The sequence below is a fragment of the Seriola aureovittata genome, chromosome 2, assembly GCF_021018895.1.
Source record: "Seriola aureovittata isolate HTS-2021-v1 ecotype China chromosome 2, ASM2101889v1, whole genome shotgun sequence".
Classification (NCBI taxonomy): Eukaryota; Metazoa; Chordata; class Actinopteri; order Carangiformes; family Carangidae; genus Seriola; species Seriola aureovittata.
Window position 1 is genome coordinate 20,809,180 of NC_079365.1, and position 19,947 is coordinate 20,829,126.

General features: G+C 40.8%; 1 protein-coding gene across 1 annotated transcript; it reads right to left on the bottom strand.

The window, feature by feature from the left end:
• Nucleotides 1-776: 776 nt before the first annotated feature.
• Nucleotides 777-6,791, bottom strand: LOC130184990 (cytochrome c oxidase subunit NDUFA4). Its single transcript, XM_056401150.1, has 4 exons — nt 6,580-6,791; nt 3,336-3,421; nt 1,996-2,059; nt 777-1,001 (listed from the first exon to the last, which is right to left on the bottom strand). The coding sequence occupies exons 1-4, from the start codon at nt 6,619-6,621 to the stop codon at nt 945-947; spliced, it is 249 nt and encodes an 82-aa protein (XP_056257125.1). The 5' UTR covers nt 6,622-6,791; the 3' UTR covers nt 777-944.
• Nucleotides 6,792-19,947: the final 13,156 nt, after the last annotated feature.

Genomic DNA, 19,947 nt, shown 5'->3' on the forward strand with positions numbered 1-19,947 from the left:
GATGGTGACCTGGCACACCATGAAGTGTGTTGCATCTTTGTGATGTTTTTGAAGTTTGCTCTGCTGTATGTGTTGAGGTCCTTATTTTATCTTAATCCTTTCCCTGCATTGTTTTACTGTACCATCCCTGTTCTCTCCAAACACTTACATAGTCTTTGCCTGACGTACACATTGACTTCTTTTTTGTTAGGATAGCAGTTGTTGTTGTTGCAGATGTGGTAGTAAATGGTTTTTATTCTACAGTTTTTGTTATAATAGTCCATTCTGATGTGATGACACATCTGCTCAATCAAGTTGAATTATTCACTGTGTTTTACCAGCTCACACTGTCTATCTGCCACTTGTGGCAGGTGGTGTACAATGAGTTTATCAGACCTTTTTTTTTTTTTTTTTTTTTTTTTTTTTTAGTAAAACAATGATCTGAAAGAAGCTCAAACAAGTCTGTAGAGTTCAGGGGAATGGCAAAAACAGGTAATAATTCTCTGGGTTCATCACTGTGAGAGACTCCTTTCACATCACTGTAGAAATTTGATCCATTGCCAAAATAAAATATTGATTAGTGCAGATTTTAAGAAAGAAGCCGTGGATCACCATTAGCTTTAAAGTTGATTTTCAATATCACACCCCACCCTTTGACCTTCCAGCTGAGGGCTTCATACAAGAAAGAGCTCTAACAGAAAATATTAACACAGATGATCATCATTATCACTGTATTACTGCAGCCCAAGGGAAAATGTTTTGTGATGACTAGAAAATAAGAAGCATATAAACAACACTCTCTTTTATGATTTTTTAATTGTTTTTATTCATAGTATTAATTCAGAGTTGCTGTAGCGGGGCATGAGGTGAGACTGAAGAAATGTATAGGAAGTCATTTCACATCAGCGAGGCGACAGCAGGAGGTCCTGCCAAACTCGGTGCCCCTGGAGTTACCTGGAGGACCTTTAGAAGTCAGGGCCCTCTTTCTTCAGGTTCTTGTAGTCTGTGTTGATGGCCACAAACTGTAGAAGGCAGGAGGAATACATTTAAATCTGTTTTGCTTAAATTAAATTCATCAGTGCTGTCTTTAGGAGAGAACGCTGAAAAAAAAAAAAAAATAAATAAAAATGGGTGAGGATGTGCAAACACACTCTCACTTGATTCTTTCTAGCTGATTTATTTAGCAGATTTTTGTCTTGTGAGTCTTTTAGGACAACAGTTTGCATATGTCATGGATAATAAATACATTATATGACTGCATGCATGTGTTCTGCATACATCACAGCCCTCCAACCATGAAAAACACACATTTTTTGCACTGGCAGTGATTATTTTCTCCTCGTGTATTCTCCTTGATTGGTCTGCCATTAAAACTCTCGCCTACCCCCTTCTCTCTCTCCTCTCTCTCTCTCTCTCTCGCTTCCCCCTCCTCATTATGATCGTTGTTTGGACTTCAGTGGAATTTCGATGTGAGACCTTTGCCTTGCTATCGAGAATTAAACATGCCATGTCCTGACCTTTTGTCTGCAGCGACTTTCATTCCACTGGCAAGCAACACAGCCTTGAAACCCTCAGAAAACGCTCTTTTCTCTGAAAAACACATCATCCAGATCTCCTCTACTGGGGCCTGTCAGTTGGTTGTTTTTCTCCTCTATTTTGGGTCAGGGTTGTTATTAATATTTTCATTAGTTTGTCTGGAGCTCTGGCCTTGTTCAAGAGGTAAGGCAAATTACCACCCACCACTAAAAGCTCCCGGTTCCATCTGCCTTAATTTGTTTTTGAAAGACACTTTGTTTTCCTTTGTTTGAACAGATGTGGAGAAAGCCAGAAAGCTACCATTTTGATCTGACATTAGTTTGCCAGCACTGGTTTGTCTAAATCTTTTATATTTTAAGCTCACGATGAATGTGAGGTTTTCAGTGAAATTATGTCATTCTCATCTAGAGAAGTTTTCTGACAAACTTGATTGATGTGAGCAGGGAGGGCGGCCATACACTGTGTGGCGGGAATAGTCACCTTGTACTGGTAGGTTGGGTCGAGCTTGTTCCAGGGCTCTGGGTTATTCTTCTTGTCCCAGAAGCTGCAAATGTGGAAAGATTCAGGGCATGGAGAATAAAGAGGAGACGAATGAGGGAAGAGAAAAGACAAGGACACATATGAGAGAGGCATACGTGATGACGTCAAAGAGCAGATGCAGAGAAAAAAGAGATATGGAGAAAAACGGGCCAATATGTAAACAAGTAGGAGGCGAAAGGAACAGAAGGACGGAGACAAAAGGAGATAAATACATCAATGCTGGATGGAGACAAAAGATGGGAAAAAGAGAGGTGATTATGAGATGAGGTGAACTCAGCCCAGTGACTTGGCAGTGCTCCTGTGTTCATTAACCAAAGTCTGGATTTCACAGCGCTCCACAGCGACTGTCCTTCCCTCCTCCTCTTCCCCCTGTGGCAGCGCGTCTCGCCGCCAAAGCACAAACAAAGAGACCGAGAGACTGATGGCAGAGCGAGCACGTCCCCCACCTCCCCTCTCTCTCTCTCTCTCCATTACCACAAACACTAGACAGTGTCTGAGAGAGAGAGGCAGCCACTGACCACAGCACTCATCACCAGCTGGTGATGAGGTCAGGCTTTATGGCTGACCCTTAGAACAAGTGGTTCTATGTGGCCCAGAATAGGACATGAGCAGTGCACATTTACTGTATGTGAGTTCACTGAGTTCAGTGGTGTTGGTGCAAATTGTCATTCTCAATTATGACATTTACATACAGCCAGCTGTGTTTTGTTGTAAACTTTAATTCAACATGTAGCCGTCAAAACAAAGCTTTATTTTGATGACGGTATCAAATTCAGTGCTCTTGCGTGTATGGGTGATGGACAGCATTTTATCAAATCTGAATCCCGTATCTGTAGGGTTTCACTTTCAACATTTGTAATGGATTGAAGTGGAATGAACTATTAAGTCAGCAGGCTGGAATTATCTGCGCATTTGAACTCATCACAGATATATTTGTTGGCTGTGTCGGGCAATAAATAAGAAATAAATTGCAGTACAGAAATGTTTGTGCACTGTGCATCACAGAACAGTAACATGTTCTGCCTGTGCTTTTCTAATCATTTGCCTCTAAGCTCAGTGAGTCCAGTTTCATCGCCAACATGGACCCAGATCCAAAATGGACCCAGCTATCAGAACCCAACCTTTTTGGCTATATTGAAAGTTTTATTATCAAATGATAAATGGCTTCAATCGTTCAATGTTTGGATTCAGCTACACATTCTGTAAATGCACATATTGTCAAAAGCAAGATGGAAGAATACTACAATGGCTACAAGTGTAGTAACAACAGAGAGACTTACGTGACATGAGGCCCCCTTGCCAGGCGGATCAGGTAGAGGAAGGCCCCTGTGAGGCCCAGAGTTGTGAAGAAAAATTGAGGGATTAACTGAGGAGAGGAGAGGAGAGAGGGAGGAGAGAGGGAGGAATGCATTAATCCCAGACCAGAGAGGCATATGAAGATAAACAACCATATTCTATCAAGTGGTTGGCTCTGATATGTACTACGAAACATACACCTGTGTGAAATGCACACACATATACACACAAACATGGGTAGTTGTTATTCTTGTTTTCCCTCTCACTGCCCTCCTCCATATGCATGAGGCCCAGGCCATGTGTGAGGCAGCTCACTGTCAGCCTGGGTTGAATGGGCAAGGACGCGGTGGAAGAGAGCGCTGCTGCATGTCAGTGTGTGCCAGCCTCTCCTCCTCAACACTACAGTATACCTGTCAGACTGAGCGACAGCATCGCACAAACACACACACACACACACACACACACACACCATGAGAGCAAGACACTTAAACACATGCATATACTCGCACAAATATGCACAGAAATGAGCTTACGCACACCTGGTCTGCGTACTCAAACACACTGGCATGAATGTGCGCACACATGCAGACACGCTTTTATTTGATGTTCTGAGCTGTGATGATGACAGGAATTAAAATAGAAAAGCACATTAAGGGGGACAGGGGGATAATATGATATGTCATCTTAAACACCCAAAGCTTAGGTGCGACAATCCTCTCACTGCGCTGCACCTATTCATCAGCACTGCACTGCCATATAGTACATTTCCTGTCTACTCTGCTATGTGATACTCTATGTATATGAGAGAGGGAGAGATAGAGTCACACCACTAGTGAACAGATGTTCTCAGCCCACACAGATCTACTCAGGCTGTAGAGAGATGACAGTTTGATCAGGTTGAACTGAAGGATGTCTCTACTCAGCTGTATCTAGACATCTGTCTTCTGTCTGATTACGTTGTCACTTTGCTTGCTGTTGATTAGGAGAATGTCTGGTGATAAAACTTTGATATTCACTACCTTAAAGCTACGGAAGAGAGATGCAGATCCTCTGCTTCACGCTCGGCACACAACTATCTAACAACTCTGACTCGTAGCATGGACTCCCTGCTTCAGACTCAACTGATCAGACGTTCAATTGTCAAAATGCAGTTTGACAGCAAACAGCTGAGTGAATGTACGATCAGTATTGTAAAGACTATGAATAGGCCTGCCACTAACGATTACTATGATAATCTGCAGATTATTTTTCTCAATGAATCAATGAATAATTGCTTTGTTTTTTTTAAAACAGAAAATGTGTATTTAATTACGCAGAGGTGACATCTTCAAATTGCCTTTGTCCAACCAGCAATCCAGACAAAGATCAGCAGAATCATATGAAACCGTGAAAATACAATAGGCATACTGTCACATTTGAGAAGGTGGAATTGGCATTTCTGCAATTTATCGACTATAGAACAATTAATCCAGAATTAAGGTAGTACGATTAATTTTCTGCTGAATGACTAATTGATAAATCGACTAATCATCTCAGCTCTAATTCTTTGGTGTGGTTTTTCTTGCTTTTACTTTTTTGCATAAGCATTTTATCAACTTATTGTCATTAATTATGGAAACATACCTGTCACCGTTTTCTAAGACGTCTTAAATTCTTTTTTATTCCAACAACAGTCCACACAGGAAACATTAAACCAGACCACAATCTTTCTCTAACCATACCCAAGTGCTGTGAGTGCCTAAACATAACCATGACAAAGTTTAATAATGCTGTACAAATGAATATTGTACTGCAAAGATTGGATATTTTTTATATGTATGCATGTATTTAAAAATGTGTTTAATCTGATACATTATCTGTGAATATTTACTTCAGTGAGAAATTACATTTATACGACACGTATTTGCTGTTGCAGTTTATCTTTGTATAAATGTCCTGTACAGTGTCCTCACCCAGCATGGGTTTTATGTTTGCTGAATTCTCCTCCAAGGAGATTTACTGTGAATTTCATAATATCTTCAAGAAAACCTTGGAAAAAAATTCATATACATAGTGTTTACCAAGTTTTCTTTCTTTCACTCTCTCTTTCACACACACATGAACATGCAAAGATACACACACACAAGTGCGCAAAAAGTGTGGGCTGATCAGCTGATAGCCATGCACACACAAAACAGATGGAAACAGGTCAGGTTTGATCACTCTCTCTCCCTCTCACTCACACACACACACACACACACACACACACACACACACACACACAAACACACAAACACACACACACACACAGCAAATAAGCAAGACAGGCCTGGCCTGTGTGTAGGGAGCTGTCCATTCCCCAGTGCTGATATCTCCATAACGTGCCACACAAGTGAGTGTTTCACCTTTCACTATTCAGTCTGACTGATATAGGTAGTGTTTTATACTCACTAGAGTTCGATACTGTTGCTGCCCTTATTACTTTTCTGGTGCACTGCCAAGCCAACCCCGTCAATCCTTGAATTTGGGTCACCCACAGCAAAGCTCTGAGGCAACAGAAAAAAAACTAGCACAGACAGCCTCTGTGTCTTTCCTCCTTTCTTCTTTTATTATGATAGTAGTAAAGCAAATTAACATGCCAATGATGCAAAAATAATAATCTGCAGTCACAGTATTTGTTTCAAATTTCAAACAAGTCAGTGATCAGAATAGGAATTATAATAGTTTTATTGTCAATGTAACAAAAGAATCTAAGCTCAAAGGTCCCCTTACTAGTGATTGGAACTGGCACATGCTGTGATATTATATTGGTGTTAATATTTATTTAGTTAAATATTTTACAGTGACTTTCATTGCTGTACATAAGTTTTGTTTGTAAAATTTTATTGAGGAGCTGGATATAAGCCAACTTTTAAGATGCGGTAAACAATAGCACAGTCACATGTTGCTTGCAGCGTATTTTCCACCCTGTGTTTCTCAATGTTTAACTGCAAGTCAGTGAAAAAAGGTTAACTTTTATATTTTTCATAGGTAAGACCATACTCAGTGAATTCAAAACTAATAGCAAATGTCCCAGCAAACCTATTCATAACCAAGGCTGTTATATACCAACATATACATATATGGTAGCATATACCAATCTAACATTACAGTCAGTCTATTAGGTCTTAATGCATAAATCACTATATATTGAATAGTCATAGAACTAATCACAAGGCTCAATTGATACATGAATATGATGCAACCTACCCCTGGATGTTTCTTCACATGTTGAAGCGCGGTCTTAATCATCTTTAGTATTCTCCCAAAAACAACAAATAAAACCTAAACCATATAAAAATGAACAAACTGACAGCTATACTCTGACGAATGACTCTGTGTGAATGAACGTCTCTGTGCAGATTAATAGAAAGAGCTGTTTGTTAGCTGTAAGTACAGTGTGTTGGCCAGTGCGGTAAAACCTGTTGCCAATCTCCCCCCCTTCTGCTCTGTCCCGCTCCCTCCCACCCATTGGATAAATGGTCAGGGGGGGGCAAAGAGGGAGAGAGAGTGCTAATCCTTATAATCACATCATTGAGGACACTGTAAGTTTCCACTGAGGTTTCATTGGGTACTCTGTGTGACAAAATGTTTTGTTATACAACAACAAAACTGCAGCTAGTGAAAGTCAGATTTTTTCTGGCACAAAAGACACAGATATTTTTCAGACATTTCCTACTGGAGGTGCAGCAACAGTAGAGTAGCCAGCTCCTCCTATAATGGCTTCATATTTAGACCTCACATCCACACCACAGCCATTGTGTTGGATATTTCATGTTATGTTCTTGTTTTTGAAATGACGAGACACTCATTTTGTGCAGAGCCATCACTTTAAAACACCTCCCAGCGGCCATTAAATGTTGCAGAGTGTCTTGTTCAGTGTAAAGAGGAGAGAAGTAATAGCAGCGTCCAACATGTCCCTTGGGTTGAGACCTTTGTCTCAGGCATGATAATGGCAATTGATTAGTCAGTGATGCAGCACCTGCAGACCTTTCAGGTTCCTTAACAACACTTTGTAACCTAATGTAATTAACATCAAAATGCTCTGCTAGGCAAAATGCACAGGCCATCACTATTCCTTACTTAAAGTACCTGTTGTGTTCTCACCATTTATCATGCTTAAGTGGATGAGGCAAAGTGGTTTCATTTTTAGTGATGCTGGTTCCGTGACTCTAGGGACGGTAACGTCCATCTGTCGGGCCTCCACTTTCTGTCCGGTCCATACTGAAATAGCTCAAGAATTTGGAACATTAACATTCAAGCTCCCTAGAGGATGAATACCACTGACTTTGGTGGTCTTCAAAATTGTCCTCTTGCCCTACAATGAGGTTGACATTTTTACCTTTTGTGTGTGTATTGCCATAAAATTTGGTACAGATATCCATGGTGTCCAGATGATGAATCCTAATGACTTTTCATCAACACGTTTAGCATCAAAGTTTTTGCTTATCCAGCAAAATATTTTAACATGTAACTTATGTACTTTGACAGAATGTGTGTACAGACATTCATGGTTCCCAGATGATGTATCCTGATGACTTTGAAATGGTGTTTTCTCACCAGCAGTCAGAGGGATGGGCATGAATTTTGTTACAGACATCCTTGACCCCCTCAGGATGACTAGTAAGAACTTTGGCGATCCCTTTGGCAAGTTAGCATTGTCATTGTGAGCATGTTAGCACGTTAGCGGCAGTACAGCCTCACAGCTGATTTTATTACTGTAGACTATTGGCTTTGTTAAACCACAACTTAAATCTGTTTCTGTTTACATAAACCTGTCATAAGACATGAACTTGAATGATCATGTATGGAATAAAACAAATTTTGCCTACAGTGTAAGGGTTTAGGAGATTAAAGACTGCAAGACAGGACCCCGTAGTAACTTTAGGCTAAACCTCATTTAACTGTCCGAAGACTCACTTTCACAGCCTGCATTATTTAGGATGTGCACCAATTTCCCCAACTTGTGTTTACTGTATCAAAGTTGTCCAATATTTGGGAGTGATTTATGCTGTGGTGCCTCCATCCTGCAGTCTTGTGAGTCACCGTAAGTTGTTTTACCTGACATTTGTCAGTGGAAAGAATGCTATTTCTGTGTACCACATGACAAGGGTAATGGGTGCAATTTTTCACCCAGCAAGGATAGAGCGATTGATGAAGGTTGATGGGGAAGGAAAGGTTTTCAACAAAAGAGGATGGGGGGGAAATGAGATGCATTAAGACGACAGAGGAGAGAGAAAAAGTCAATATGTGCTCCCCTTCCTTCATCAGTCTCCTCCATTGTTCCCCCTAACAGATTGTTGGCCGAGTGTTTAAAAGAAAAGACGGGGTAAGAGTGCAATATCCAAATCTGTTTCCCACTGGTGCTGTAGCTAAGAGGAAGAGTGGCTTTAATGAGATTTTCTTTGTAAGAATGGATGCAGTAGGTCGGGCCTGTCTCGAGTCCTGACCCCGCCCCCAAACTAACCACCACTACATTCCTGCACTCTCATATACACTTTTGAATACAATAGGGCTGTCCCCCCTAATAGTTGACCAAATGTTTGTTAATGAGAAAAATATTAGTTGACCAAGTTTTGATTGGTTGGTTAGTCGCAGGAGAAAAAAAAAAAATCAAGTCAGTCACAGACAGACATCGTTTACACTGCTGGTCCCTGCGGTTAATGGATATTAATGTAATCTAGCATCTTGGGTTCACCTAACTGGTCATAAATGGGACATAGAGACGAAGTATGATGAACAGCAACAACAAATTCTTTATTTTTGCCTAACACTCTGCCAACAACTCTTGCCTTATGGCAGCTATACGGCAACTCGTATGGGACACACTACCTCGAATATCAAAACACAGTGAACACTGGACCGTTACAGTTGTTACATATGTCAGACAGGAAATCCAAAGTGTGGAACGACCCCAAGAAGGTGACATGTAAACGCTGCAGGCAAACATTTGCCATCATTCAGTGACCTATGTCAGTGTTGTGTTCACAGCTTGTTTCCCCTGCCCCCAAGTGGCCAAAACGGCAGTTATTGCAGGTTTAAAACATTTAAAATTTTTCTTTTTCTCATTTTCTGTCTAACTCTCTCTCTCTCTGTCTCTGTCTCTCTCTCTCTCTCTCTCTCTCTCTCTCTCTCTCTCTCTCTCTCTCTCTCTCTCTCTCTCCCTCTCCCAAACAGATATTCCCACACATGTAATGCAAATATACACGCTTGGATAAGTACACCCCTCTTCATAGTGAGGTCGTGCAACCTCCTCTGTCCCAGTAATCCACCACATTTTGACACACACACTAAGGACTCCTATAAATTTTAAACAAGTTTTTCTTCCATTCCTTAGAGAGCGGTCAGTAGTTGCGAGTCCCCTCAGTGACACCAGTCTAATACATCCAGGAAATACAGGAGCCTTATCCAACTCAGTCTCCACCCATGTACAAATAAGTGGTGACCCCAGCGTGTGATCCCACCAGGATAGGTTCCGAATAATAGATGGCTGTGTTACTGATTTCTCTCTTTGCAATTGTGGCTCATGATTGTACAGAGATTGACTGTGACAGTGTTTATTTTGAATTTTGACCTCTATTTCCAGATGTTGGACACAGGACCAGGGGTGCCACTATTAAATTCTAGTCTCCATAAGAAGGTGAGACAGGCCCCCCTTACCCCAATGCATGTAATTTATACTGAATATATGAAACTAGGGGTAGCTTTCTGATTTTAAGTTGCATTATTTAAAAATATTTTGTGATACTGGTGCTCAACTAGAGACAATGACTTTTTACTTGATCTAACCTCTTATTATTATATTTTATATTATTATTATTTCTCTTCTTTTCCTCTCACTACAGGAACACAATGTGTCCAGAGAAATGATGCACTATAAGGTGTTTTTTATTTCAGTTATACTATCAGGTGCCTCATGTGCCAAAGCTGCAAATAATTTCAGTATCAACTAACAACATTTAGTTGTGAAGATCTTGCACTTATCAGTCTCCTGTGTGTTTTAGATAAACACATCTACATATAGACTACATGTGTGCATACAGAATAATAGAGGATAAAAATCTGTAGCTGTCAGTCTGGGGCATATACTGCTCTATAAACCGTACATCATATGTATGCATTGTGTATGTCAAAAAAAATTGTAAGTGAACATATTTCCCAAATGCAAAACTTGTTCTTTCTTGTTCTCTCATTGGAATGAACAGTGTTTTATCTTTTCATGTTTTATTCAGGTTTAGAATGAAGTCAATAACCTTCCGTAGACTGTGATAGATACGTACCAATTTGGATATAGAATATACATGTGGCAATGGATGTAAAGATGGATGGGGAGCTGTACAACGCCTTATGGCAGTTTCTTTAAATTACCGTATGGAACGACAACGTGATAAATAACATGCAGGGAGCATTGTGCAATCCTCCAGTGGATTTACCTTGAAAACAAAGAGTGTATGGTTTATATAAACAGTTGGAGAACCTTGTGGCTTTGTCAGAAACTGCAACAGTTAGAGCAGACAGTGAACAGAGTGAACAGAGTGAATGTGAGAACGAGGGCCTTTTAATAGACCGCCACACGAGTGAAGTGTGATGTGTTGTGATGGATTTCAGGCCAGAACCTAGTTCATTATAATTACAGCCTGCCTAATAAATCAGCATGTTTGATTTTATCAGCTGATTTTATCACAGATATATCGGTATTGGCCTACAGATCAGCTGGTATGTAATAAGAAATTACAGTGCAGAAATCCCAAAAATATGTTTGAGTTTCATTTTCAAGCAAAAATGCCACACTTTTTTTTTCTTTTTAACTTATGGGAGCAAAAATCAAAAACGCAGTATCAGTCAAGCTTTAATTATAATCACCAGAAAACATCACACGTGTACTGTAGGAACAGAATAGAAGTAATAATAGGAGCTGTTGCTGTAACGACGTGAGCTTTGCTTCTTTACCCACACAGAGAGATGAACTTCTTTTTTCTTTTTTAAAGAAGTCTTGGCCAAGATTCACAAAGCAGAAGATGTGTGGAGAGTACGACATCTGTGGGGAATTATCCATCTGCGAGTGATCTCATTTCAATTCCTAACAGTTAGCGCACATGTAAGAAAGTCATAGTTAGACCGTGGCCATCGTTATTTGCGATTTATCTGAGCAGAAGGTGGAAGAGAAAGTTGTTCTTAAAGCAGAAGGCTTTTCAGCTAATAGCCATGTGTGAATGTAAGCATGAAAAACAACACAATCTGTTTCCAAGTTTTTCGAGAGGCATGAAAAATACCAGTCACCGCCGCTGACAAATTATTTCTGTATACTGTAGTACACACACACACACACACAGACACACAGACACACACACACACACACACACACACACACACACACACACACAGACACAGACACTTTACATCTAAACAGGCACATCCACAGAAATTACAGGAATCAGTGTTACCACGGTCTGGCAGGGCACTTGTTTTTATTATGAAGTGGCACAGTAGTGTATTTCAAACCCTCCACTATGAGCAGTAGCTCCCTTCCATCCTCACCAGTGAGGTTTGGATGATGGTCACGACTTTGTGTGCCCAAACTCAGTCCCACGAGTTCTGCAATTGCTTTGATGCATTTTTCAAAAGGGCTGTGACATGAATGCCAAAAACACATAGCTTCCAATTCCTCCAGACAGCACACAGTATCCTCACCATTTCTCCTTTGTCACATTTTCTTTGCCGTGCAGGAATTTTTGTAACAATAATATAAGTTTTGTAGAGACCCCTATACTGTACCTCCACACTGCCATCTGACAGAATTGTGGCAGAGCTGAAGTTCTGTTTGGGTACACTTTGTAATAAAACTCTCTTTCTCTCCCCTCTCCTCCTTTGCTCTTTTTCTATTTGTCTCTTTCTCTGTTATGTTTTGTAGGTTAGACCTGCAGGTTTGTGTTCATCCAAACCTATTTGCAAAAATAAACCTGGAATACCTGGATATTGTCTCATCACAATGACCAGCTTTAGATTCTATTAACATTATATTAACATCATTTTGTGCCCATTTCCCATCGCTGCCTTGGAGCTGGATAGATTTATTTAAAGCTGCACAAATCAATGATAATAATCTCAATATTGACAGACACAATAATGACCATATAATGTGAAAGGTGTTGCTTGTAGTGGCAAACCCACAGAGAATTATTACATGACTAGGGTGCTTTTTTTTTTTTTAAGCATTTTTTAACTCATTATTTTACCTGCACAAAACTGGCCTGGTTGTAGACCGACAAGAGCTCACTGACGCCTGTTTTCTTGGTTGAAAAACAACAAATTTCGCACAACACTTCGCACAAATCTTCTCCAGCACATCTTGTTTTATTCACCAACGTTTTTGCCAATCCAGCCATGATGGAGGCCAAATGTTTGCTGCGTTATACTGGAGAAGGAGGCGTGTGATGTGTTTTGATTTGGATGGAAAAATAATCAAGGCAAACAAAGCTTTGTATAAGGCATGATTAGAAATGGGGGGACATCACCGTCCTGGTCCCACAAAAAATTACCACAAAAGTGAGGGCTGGGTGCAAACATGGGTGGATTCAATTAATGCCACTGAACAGGTTGTAAGTCAACATAGAGAAATAACAACTCTTAAATCAGTGAATGAATATTAACTTGTTAATTAACTTATATTTCTCAGGAGGCCAGAAATATGATTTCAAATGAATGCTAATGCTGCTCTGTGCCTGCTGGATGTGTAGATAACAACTTTTTTGTTTTTCAGCTTTTTCCGCAACAAGTTAATGCAGCTTTAATTTTAAACACGTCATCCGTCCTTTTACTATAAATGGGAGTGTGAAGAAAGGTGAATTCACACTTTTTAAAAGGAGAGTTTGACACTTAGTTGTACAGCTGCTTTATTTGTTTGCAAATTCAGCACCAGCATTTGTTTAACACCTGCTTTAGCTTGTATTAAGACAAGGGGGAACAAACACACGTGGAAGGTGAAGAAGGTGAAGAAGAAGAAATGAACTTTGTTCTGATTTTTTTTTTTTTTTTTTTTTTTAAAAAGCAGTGTTTGTTGCTACAAATACTGTCTAAGCTGCCAACTAATACTGCAGCTTCTGTATTCCTGTGTGATTTCTAACGCCACAAATTATTATCCCTCTGCGGGTTCAGCACGAAGCACGTTAAAACTGTCTGGTTTTGTCAGTGGGGAAACTCTCTACCCGCATTATGGATTGACTCGAGTGTCATAAATTCTGCCAAATGGCCTAATATCATAATACTAGACGCAACGTCATATCTGAATATGAGAGGAATAATAGCTTTTCCTCCTTCTGTCTGCGGGTCTTGATGAAAACCTCGTTTTATTGCCACAATCATAATGGAATTATCTCCAGGTGTGATGAGGGCATTTAATGAAATCAAAGGATTACTTGCTCTTTTTCATGGGCTTATTAAAAGGGTCTTTGTGATAGAAGGCTGAGCGAGAGAGGCTGCCCCCCCCCCCCTCCACTCTGAGTGATTGTGTGTTTGTCAGTCTGGCAGTTGCACCATTTGTGGCTGGCATAAAAGCCTGCAGGGAGCCACAAGATCTGATTGGGAATCTTGGGGAAAAGAAGAAGGAGGAAAAAAAAATACATTGGTTGCTGCAGTCTTGTATTGATGTGTTTGAACACAGGGCTCTCATTTTCATGCCCTCAAAGCACACATAAAAATGTTTTTTCAATAAATGCTACACTTTGATGCATAGTTTATCTGTTCAGGCTATAATAATAGACTCTCTCTCTCTCTCTCTCTCTCTCTCTCTCTCTCTCTCTCTCTCTCTCTCTCTCCCACTCTCCCACTCTATTTGTGTGCACCCTTCCTTTCGTTTTTCCTTCTCCTCCCTTTTTGATTCACTTCCTCTTCCTCTCAGTTCCTCTCTCCTCCCTCTTCCTTCCCTGTCCCGCGATGTATCCGACTTCCTCCTCCTTTATCAACCGTCATGTGACTTCACCTCTCTGTGGTATTGAACTGTATTTAACCTACCGCTGTAAATCTTATTCCTACATTGCCGGGGGGGACACGCACTAAGTTTAACGAGTAGCACAGGCAAATCACAGTAGTATTGCCATCCATAATTCTCTTTGATTGAGTCCTGAATTGTAAAATCAATGTCTCCTTGCCCCCTTTTCACATGTAGTTAATATATCTCCATATGACAAAGCAACTTTGTTTCTTCCCTCATCAACCAGAGGTGGCCCGAGGATCTCCAATACATCAGCATTTGATGGCAAATATAACTCAAATAATTCACTTTTATTGTTGTCATCGGCATTGCTGTTATGTCCATTTTTTTCGAAAGGAAAAGTGGCGTCCACTAGTATTTTTATGTTTATCTCGTATAGCTTCAACTGAAACTGCCCAGTAAAGTCCATAGTTGGAAAGGAACAAAATAAATGTACTCAATCCTTTGTACTTTTAATTTTACTATCAATAGGAATATTGTAGTTTTATCTCTATGTACAGAACATTTGATCCTCTGAAAAATATTTGTTTTAAACTGTATAATAGGAGTTAAAATTAACATCACCTACAACAACAGTAAAATGCTACAAGCACGTGAAAGAATCAAAAGTGACAATATAACGAATAATAATACAGCACTTGTAGGCCATTTTCTGCATAAAGAGCATTGTTACTTTTAATATTAAGTCCTGTAAGTCGCCTTATTTAACATTTATTTTATTTATATAAACATTTACTAAATTGTTTATAACGCTCAATAATGTGGTTGTAAGCAGCTTTGTGTGGGCAGCTATAACAGGAAGCTGGTATATAAAAAGATTATGAATGACTATATAGTAAAATAAAGCTGTAATAGCATAGTGTTTTAATTGCTGACAAATAATGTACATTAATATAGTCTTGAAATGTCTTCATATCTGTGAGAATGATAAATAGGAAGACTCAAAGTAAAATGGTTGTATTTTCTCCTTGTACTTTTACTCAAGTAAAACTTTGAATGCAGGACTTGCGCTCTTACAGTGTGCTATTGCTACTTTTACTTAAGTAGAGAATCTAATTGCCTCTTCCACCACTGGTAAAGTCAACAGCCCGTTGGCAGTGACACAGAGGAATAGGAGTCTTAAAAATATTTAACTTCTCACCGGCGCATTTTGAACAGCCACAACAAAATTAAAGCTCTGAAATCATCATAAAACATGCTGTATGTTAATAATAAAAAACTTGAGGTATTTCAGTAGTGGCTGCGTCTGACTCTGCAGGCCATCACTTCAGCTGACACCAAGGGTGAACGATGGTTACACTCATGGCTGCTGTCAAGCTGTGATGAATAGCTCCGCCTAACTACTCAGGAATAATGCTTAAAACAGAAAATGAATCCAAGTAGTGAATAAATGTATTAAACATTTGTGTTGTGCCTGGTCAGCACTGATTCCAGTTAGCTCAAGGAAGGAGGGAAAGGCGAGGAATGGGTGGGGTGGAGACGGGGGGAGTAAAAGAAGAGCGGGCGAGTGGCAGTGGCACGAAATCAAGCACTCAGCAGCTCCACAATACCCCATTAGTCTTCATTTTCAGCAGGACATGCAACAGGGACCTTACGTCTTGAGGAACAAACTAAAATTTATTGGGCCGGCCAGTTCGGGCTAATTGAAAGAAATTGTCTGTCTGTTGGCTTTCTATTAGGTTTGTAAAGGGTGGTGGTTTGGGGCGGGGTGATGATCTGGGGCCTGAGCTTGTTGCCCTCCACTCGTCACCTCGGCCTGGTTTCCTGTTAATGGTTTGATCCATGAGCGCCCTCCACTGAGCAGACAGTCTGCGCTGTGGGAATCATTTAAGGAGGAATCGTTTAGGGAGGATTTATGAGATGCATTCATTATGAAGTGTGTGGAGGCAAACAGACTTCGATCGGTAATGGCAGCTCAGTAATGGCTTACAACGCTGTGTCTGCACTTGCTGTTGTTTTTGGTTCACTCCTCTCCCGGAGTGCAACATACTGATTATGACTGATCATCTGGGCCCTTTGATTTAGAAATATTGTTTTAGATGCCATACCGGGATCTACCATCAATGCCCATTTGGGATTGTAGCTGCTTTTACGGCAAGTCATTGTATTTATTGGTACATTGCTTACCATCATTATAGTGTCTAAGTAGTTGGAGGCAATTATAAACTTTTTTTGTGTTGTAATCTGAAGTTCACAGATTGTTTCCACTGCGAGACATTATAAACCAACCTGATGTGGATAATCTAAAGAAGAAGAAAATATGATCATAAAGAAAGAAGAAAGAAACTATATAAAAGATCATTTAATTGGGACTTAATATTAATATTTTTGGCCATTTGCTTCTCTCCATTATTTTAATGTTTTATTCACCAATGTAATTTCTGAGATGTACAGAGGTGGTGACCCTGTACTGCAGTTGGTTGCACTTCCATTCGATCGTGCAGAGCTACTTTCTAATTCAAATTTGACCTAACATACTTGCCATATTTGTGCGCACACAAAGTACAACTATATAAAAAAAAAAAAAATTATTGTTGTTTTGTTTTGACATCCAAAAAAGTGGCTCAGGTAATGAAGTGAATCTCAAAATTTGTTTGTTTGTCTACTCAGCTGCGACAGAGCACCAGGTTGTAAAATTACACTTAAACATCCCAAAAACAACGCAATGTAAACTAATGCCATTTCCTGACAAAGAGACATCTGAGTTCTCCTCAATAAGAATCACTGTTTTTAGTGTGTTTCGCTTTCGTACTCTAGTGATGAGTGGAGCGGAAACGAGGGGAATAGTACAGGATGGTGCTTTCCACCAACAATACAACATACTTCATCCTTATTAAGCGCATCCTCGTTGTTATCAAGAGAGTCTAGTGGCGGAACGAGTTGGAAACACTATTGCCTGGCTTGGCATCCCTTTTGCGAAATCTCAGTGTCGTGTGTGTGTGTGTGTGTGTGTGTATGTGCGTGTGTGCGTGTGCATGTGTGTGTATACAGTATGTAAGAAGACAGAGGGAGATAAAGGAGAAGGCACAGCGTTGCAAAACAAGGCTGTATTTGGATGATGATCATTTATAATGCAAGTAAACAAATGAGATATATGATAACTAGCACCTTTTTATATGTGATGCTACTGCAGGACATTAGGAATGTACACTACCAGGTCTGGATGGAAACATAATCATGAAATCACCGGATGTAAGAGATCTGGTTGTATTTCATTTTGCATTCAGGCTGGCATCTAATACTGGATGTGTTTTCTGTTTAGTGTGAGTAAATCTTCACTAGAAAATCTTTTGTGGAAATAAATCGCATTAGCCCTTCAGCCAAATCAATATTTCATGCCCAGTATGTCTCTACTTTTTAAAAACATTATTGCAAATCCACTGAAGACAGCTTGTTTGAAGAGGGAAGCTGCGGCATCAGTGGCCTGAGAAAAGATGAAGAATCATCAGTCTCATCATATGTTGGGATAAACTGCATCAAGTATTTTGAAGTGTTGCATTAATATGAAAGCGCAAACCGAATAACCCAGCTGCCCTTTTAGACAAGTGACAGACATTCAGCTAAGTTACGGTAAGGGAGAGTCAAAAACATTCCACAACTGCCAAAAACACTTTGACAACTTATATCTGCTGCTGCCTCCTCCTCTTCCTCCTCTTCTCTGTTACAGGCTAGGTAAACTCTCTGTCTCTCCGTCTCCCTCTCTGCTCAGTTATAATTGCTCACATTTAACAGCTGAGCGTCTGAATCCTGAGGAGCAATGAGAAGGAGGAGGCGGCAGCGTGTGCACACACACACACAGACACACACACACACACATACACACACATACACACACAAAAAATAAAATAAATAAATGCACGCATCTCTGGTGGAAATTGACTGGCACCGGTGTTTAAAATAATAAGATGCAGCTGTTGATAGTAGCGACTGTCTCCAGGTTTACTTCCCCGTGGCCCCCGTGGCAGGAGAGGAGCCGTGATGAAGGCAGACAGCTGACAGGTGCTCCAGGATGATGCTGCCATCAGGTGCATCTGCTAAACTTAACTCAGAGACAGGGAGACGAGAGAAGGGGGGAGGAAAAGAGAGCTAAAGAAAAAGATGCTCCAGCGAAGAGTGAGTGGAGGGGGAGAAAAAGAGCAGAGTGGCCAAAAAATATGAAGAAAAGGGGGTTATAGCAAAAAAAAAAGAGAAAAAACGAAGAAGATGATGGGTAGAAAGCAGGTGATAGAGGGAGAAAGAGGGAGAGAGAGAATAAGTGTGTTTGTGTATGCTTGCGTATACCTTCAAACTTCATGCCAGCCGTTTGTGTAAAGAAATTCACAGGGTGCCTTTGAAGCTGCGAGGTTGACGGCAGAGGTGCCTCTCCGTCTAGTCACTGACACTCCGGTGGGTTAACAAGTTTACTGAGCAGGTCAGGAGATGGGGAGACAGTTGGAGAAAGGTAATAAGGCGAGATAATGAGCAGGCGTGGAAAAGAATGGAGAGGAAATGGTAAGAAATAATAAGAATGAAGAAATTAAATAAGAGAAGGTGGGGTGAGTGTGAGAGAGAGAGAGAGAGAGGTTATGTGGTGTTGCCATATGTTTATATATATATATATATATATATATATATATATATATATATATATATCCCTGCTTGCATCAGCACTTTGCAGCTACTATACACACATGCCTTCCAAGTCTTGTGTCAGAAATGCAGCCCGTGTCTGTATATACACTCATAATGGATTCACTCTGTGTGCCGTTCCGACAGTGGTGACGCCGACTGTGTATCTGACTTTAATAAAAGGTGAAGCGGGCACAAGTCAGGAGCTGAGGCAGGGATTTGAACCCCCTTGAACCCACCATGGGGTGGGGAGGGGGGGGGGGTCATCAAACTCCAAGGCCAAGCAGATTAAGTGTTCACACGCATCGCGGCTCAGTTCTGGGCCGAGCAAAAGGTGACGGAGAACGTAACCAAGGAGCTGCTCTGCCCTCTCTCTTCTTTGTCTCATGTGTGTCTACCTTTCTCCCCACACGCACACACACACACACACACTTTAATACGCATATGCACAGCAGTGTGGAAGGAGGGGAGCCTGACAGAGCCCAGTGCATCGCAGGTAGCCCGACAGAGCGGCTAGGAGCGCTGTCACCAATTTGTTCCTAGCCATGGGGGACATGCAGGGGATGGAGAGGCGATGGCAGCTCCCTGTCCTCATCATTGCTAATGAGGCCCAGGCTTCTCCTCCTTCCTCTGTGTATATGTGGATCTGTGTGTGTTTTGTGTGTGTGTGTGTTTTGTGTGTGTGTGTGTGTGTGTGTGTGAGTGAGAGGGAGAGGGGGATCTGTTTGTATCACAGTGCTGCCAAAGCTCCTATTCCTGAAAAACCGGGGTTGATATCTGGCACAGACCACCATGCACTCCTAGTTTTCTCTTAGTTCACACCTCTCCTGGTTGAATTATTTACCAGGCCAAGAAACACACACACACAGACACACACAGAGAGAGAGAAGAGATCAGGTCTTGTTCAAGGCAGCTACCATTCAATACACTGCAGATTTTCAGGGACACAGCAGCAGCTGAGGCTTGCTCGCTGTGCTGGC

Excerpts from the sequence above, each read along its gene's own strand:
- LOC130184990 (XM_056401150.1), bottom strand. The coding sequence starts at position 6,621 with ATGATTAAGACCGCGCTTCAACATGTGAAGAAACATCCAGGG. Across the intron at positions 2,060-3,335 it reads GCAAGGGGGCCTCATGTCAC|CTTCTGGGACAAGAAGAATA; the intron begins GTAAGTCTCTCT and ends CCACATTTGCAG. Across the intron at positions 1,002-1,995 it reads ACCCAACCTACCAGTACAAG|TTTGTGGCCATCAACACAGA; the intron begins GTGACTATTCCC and ends TGCCTTCTACAG.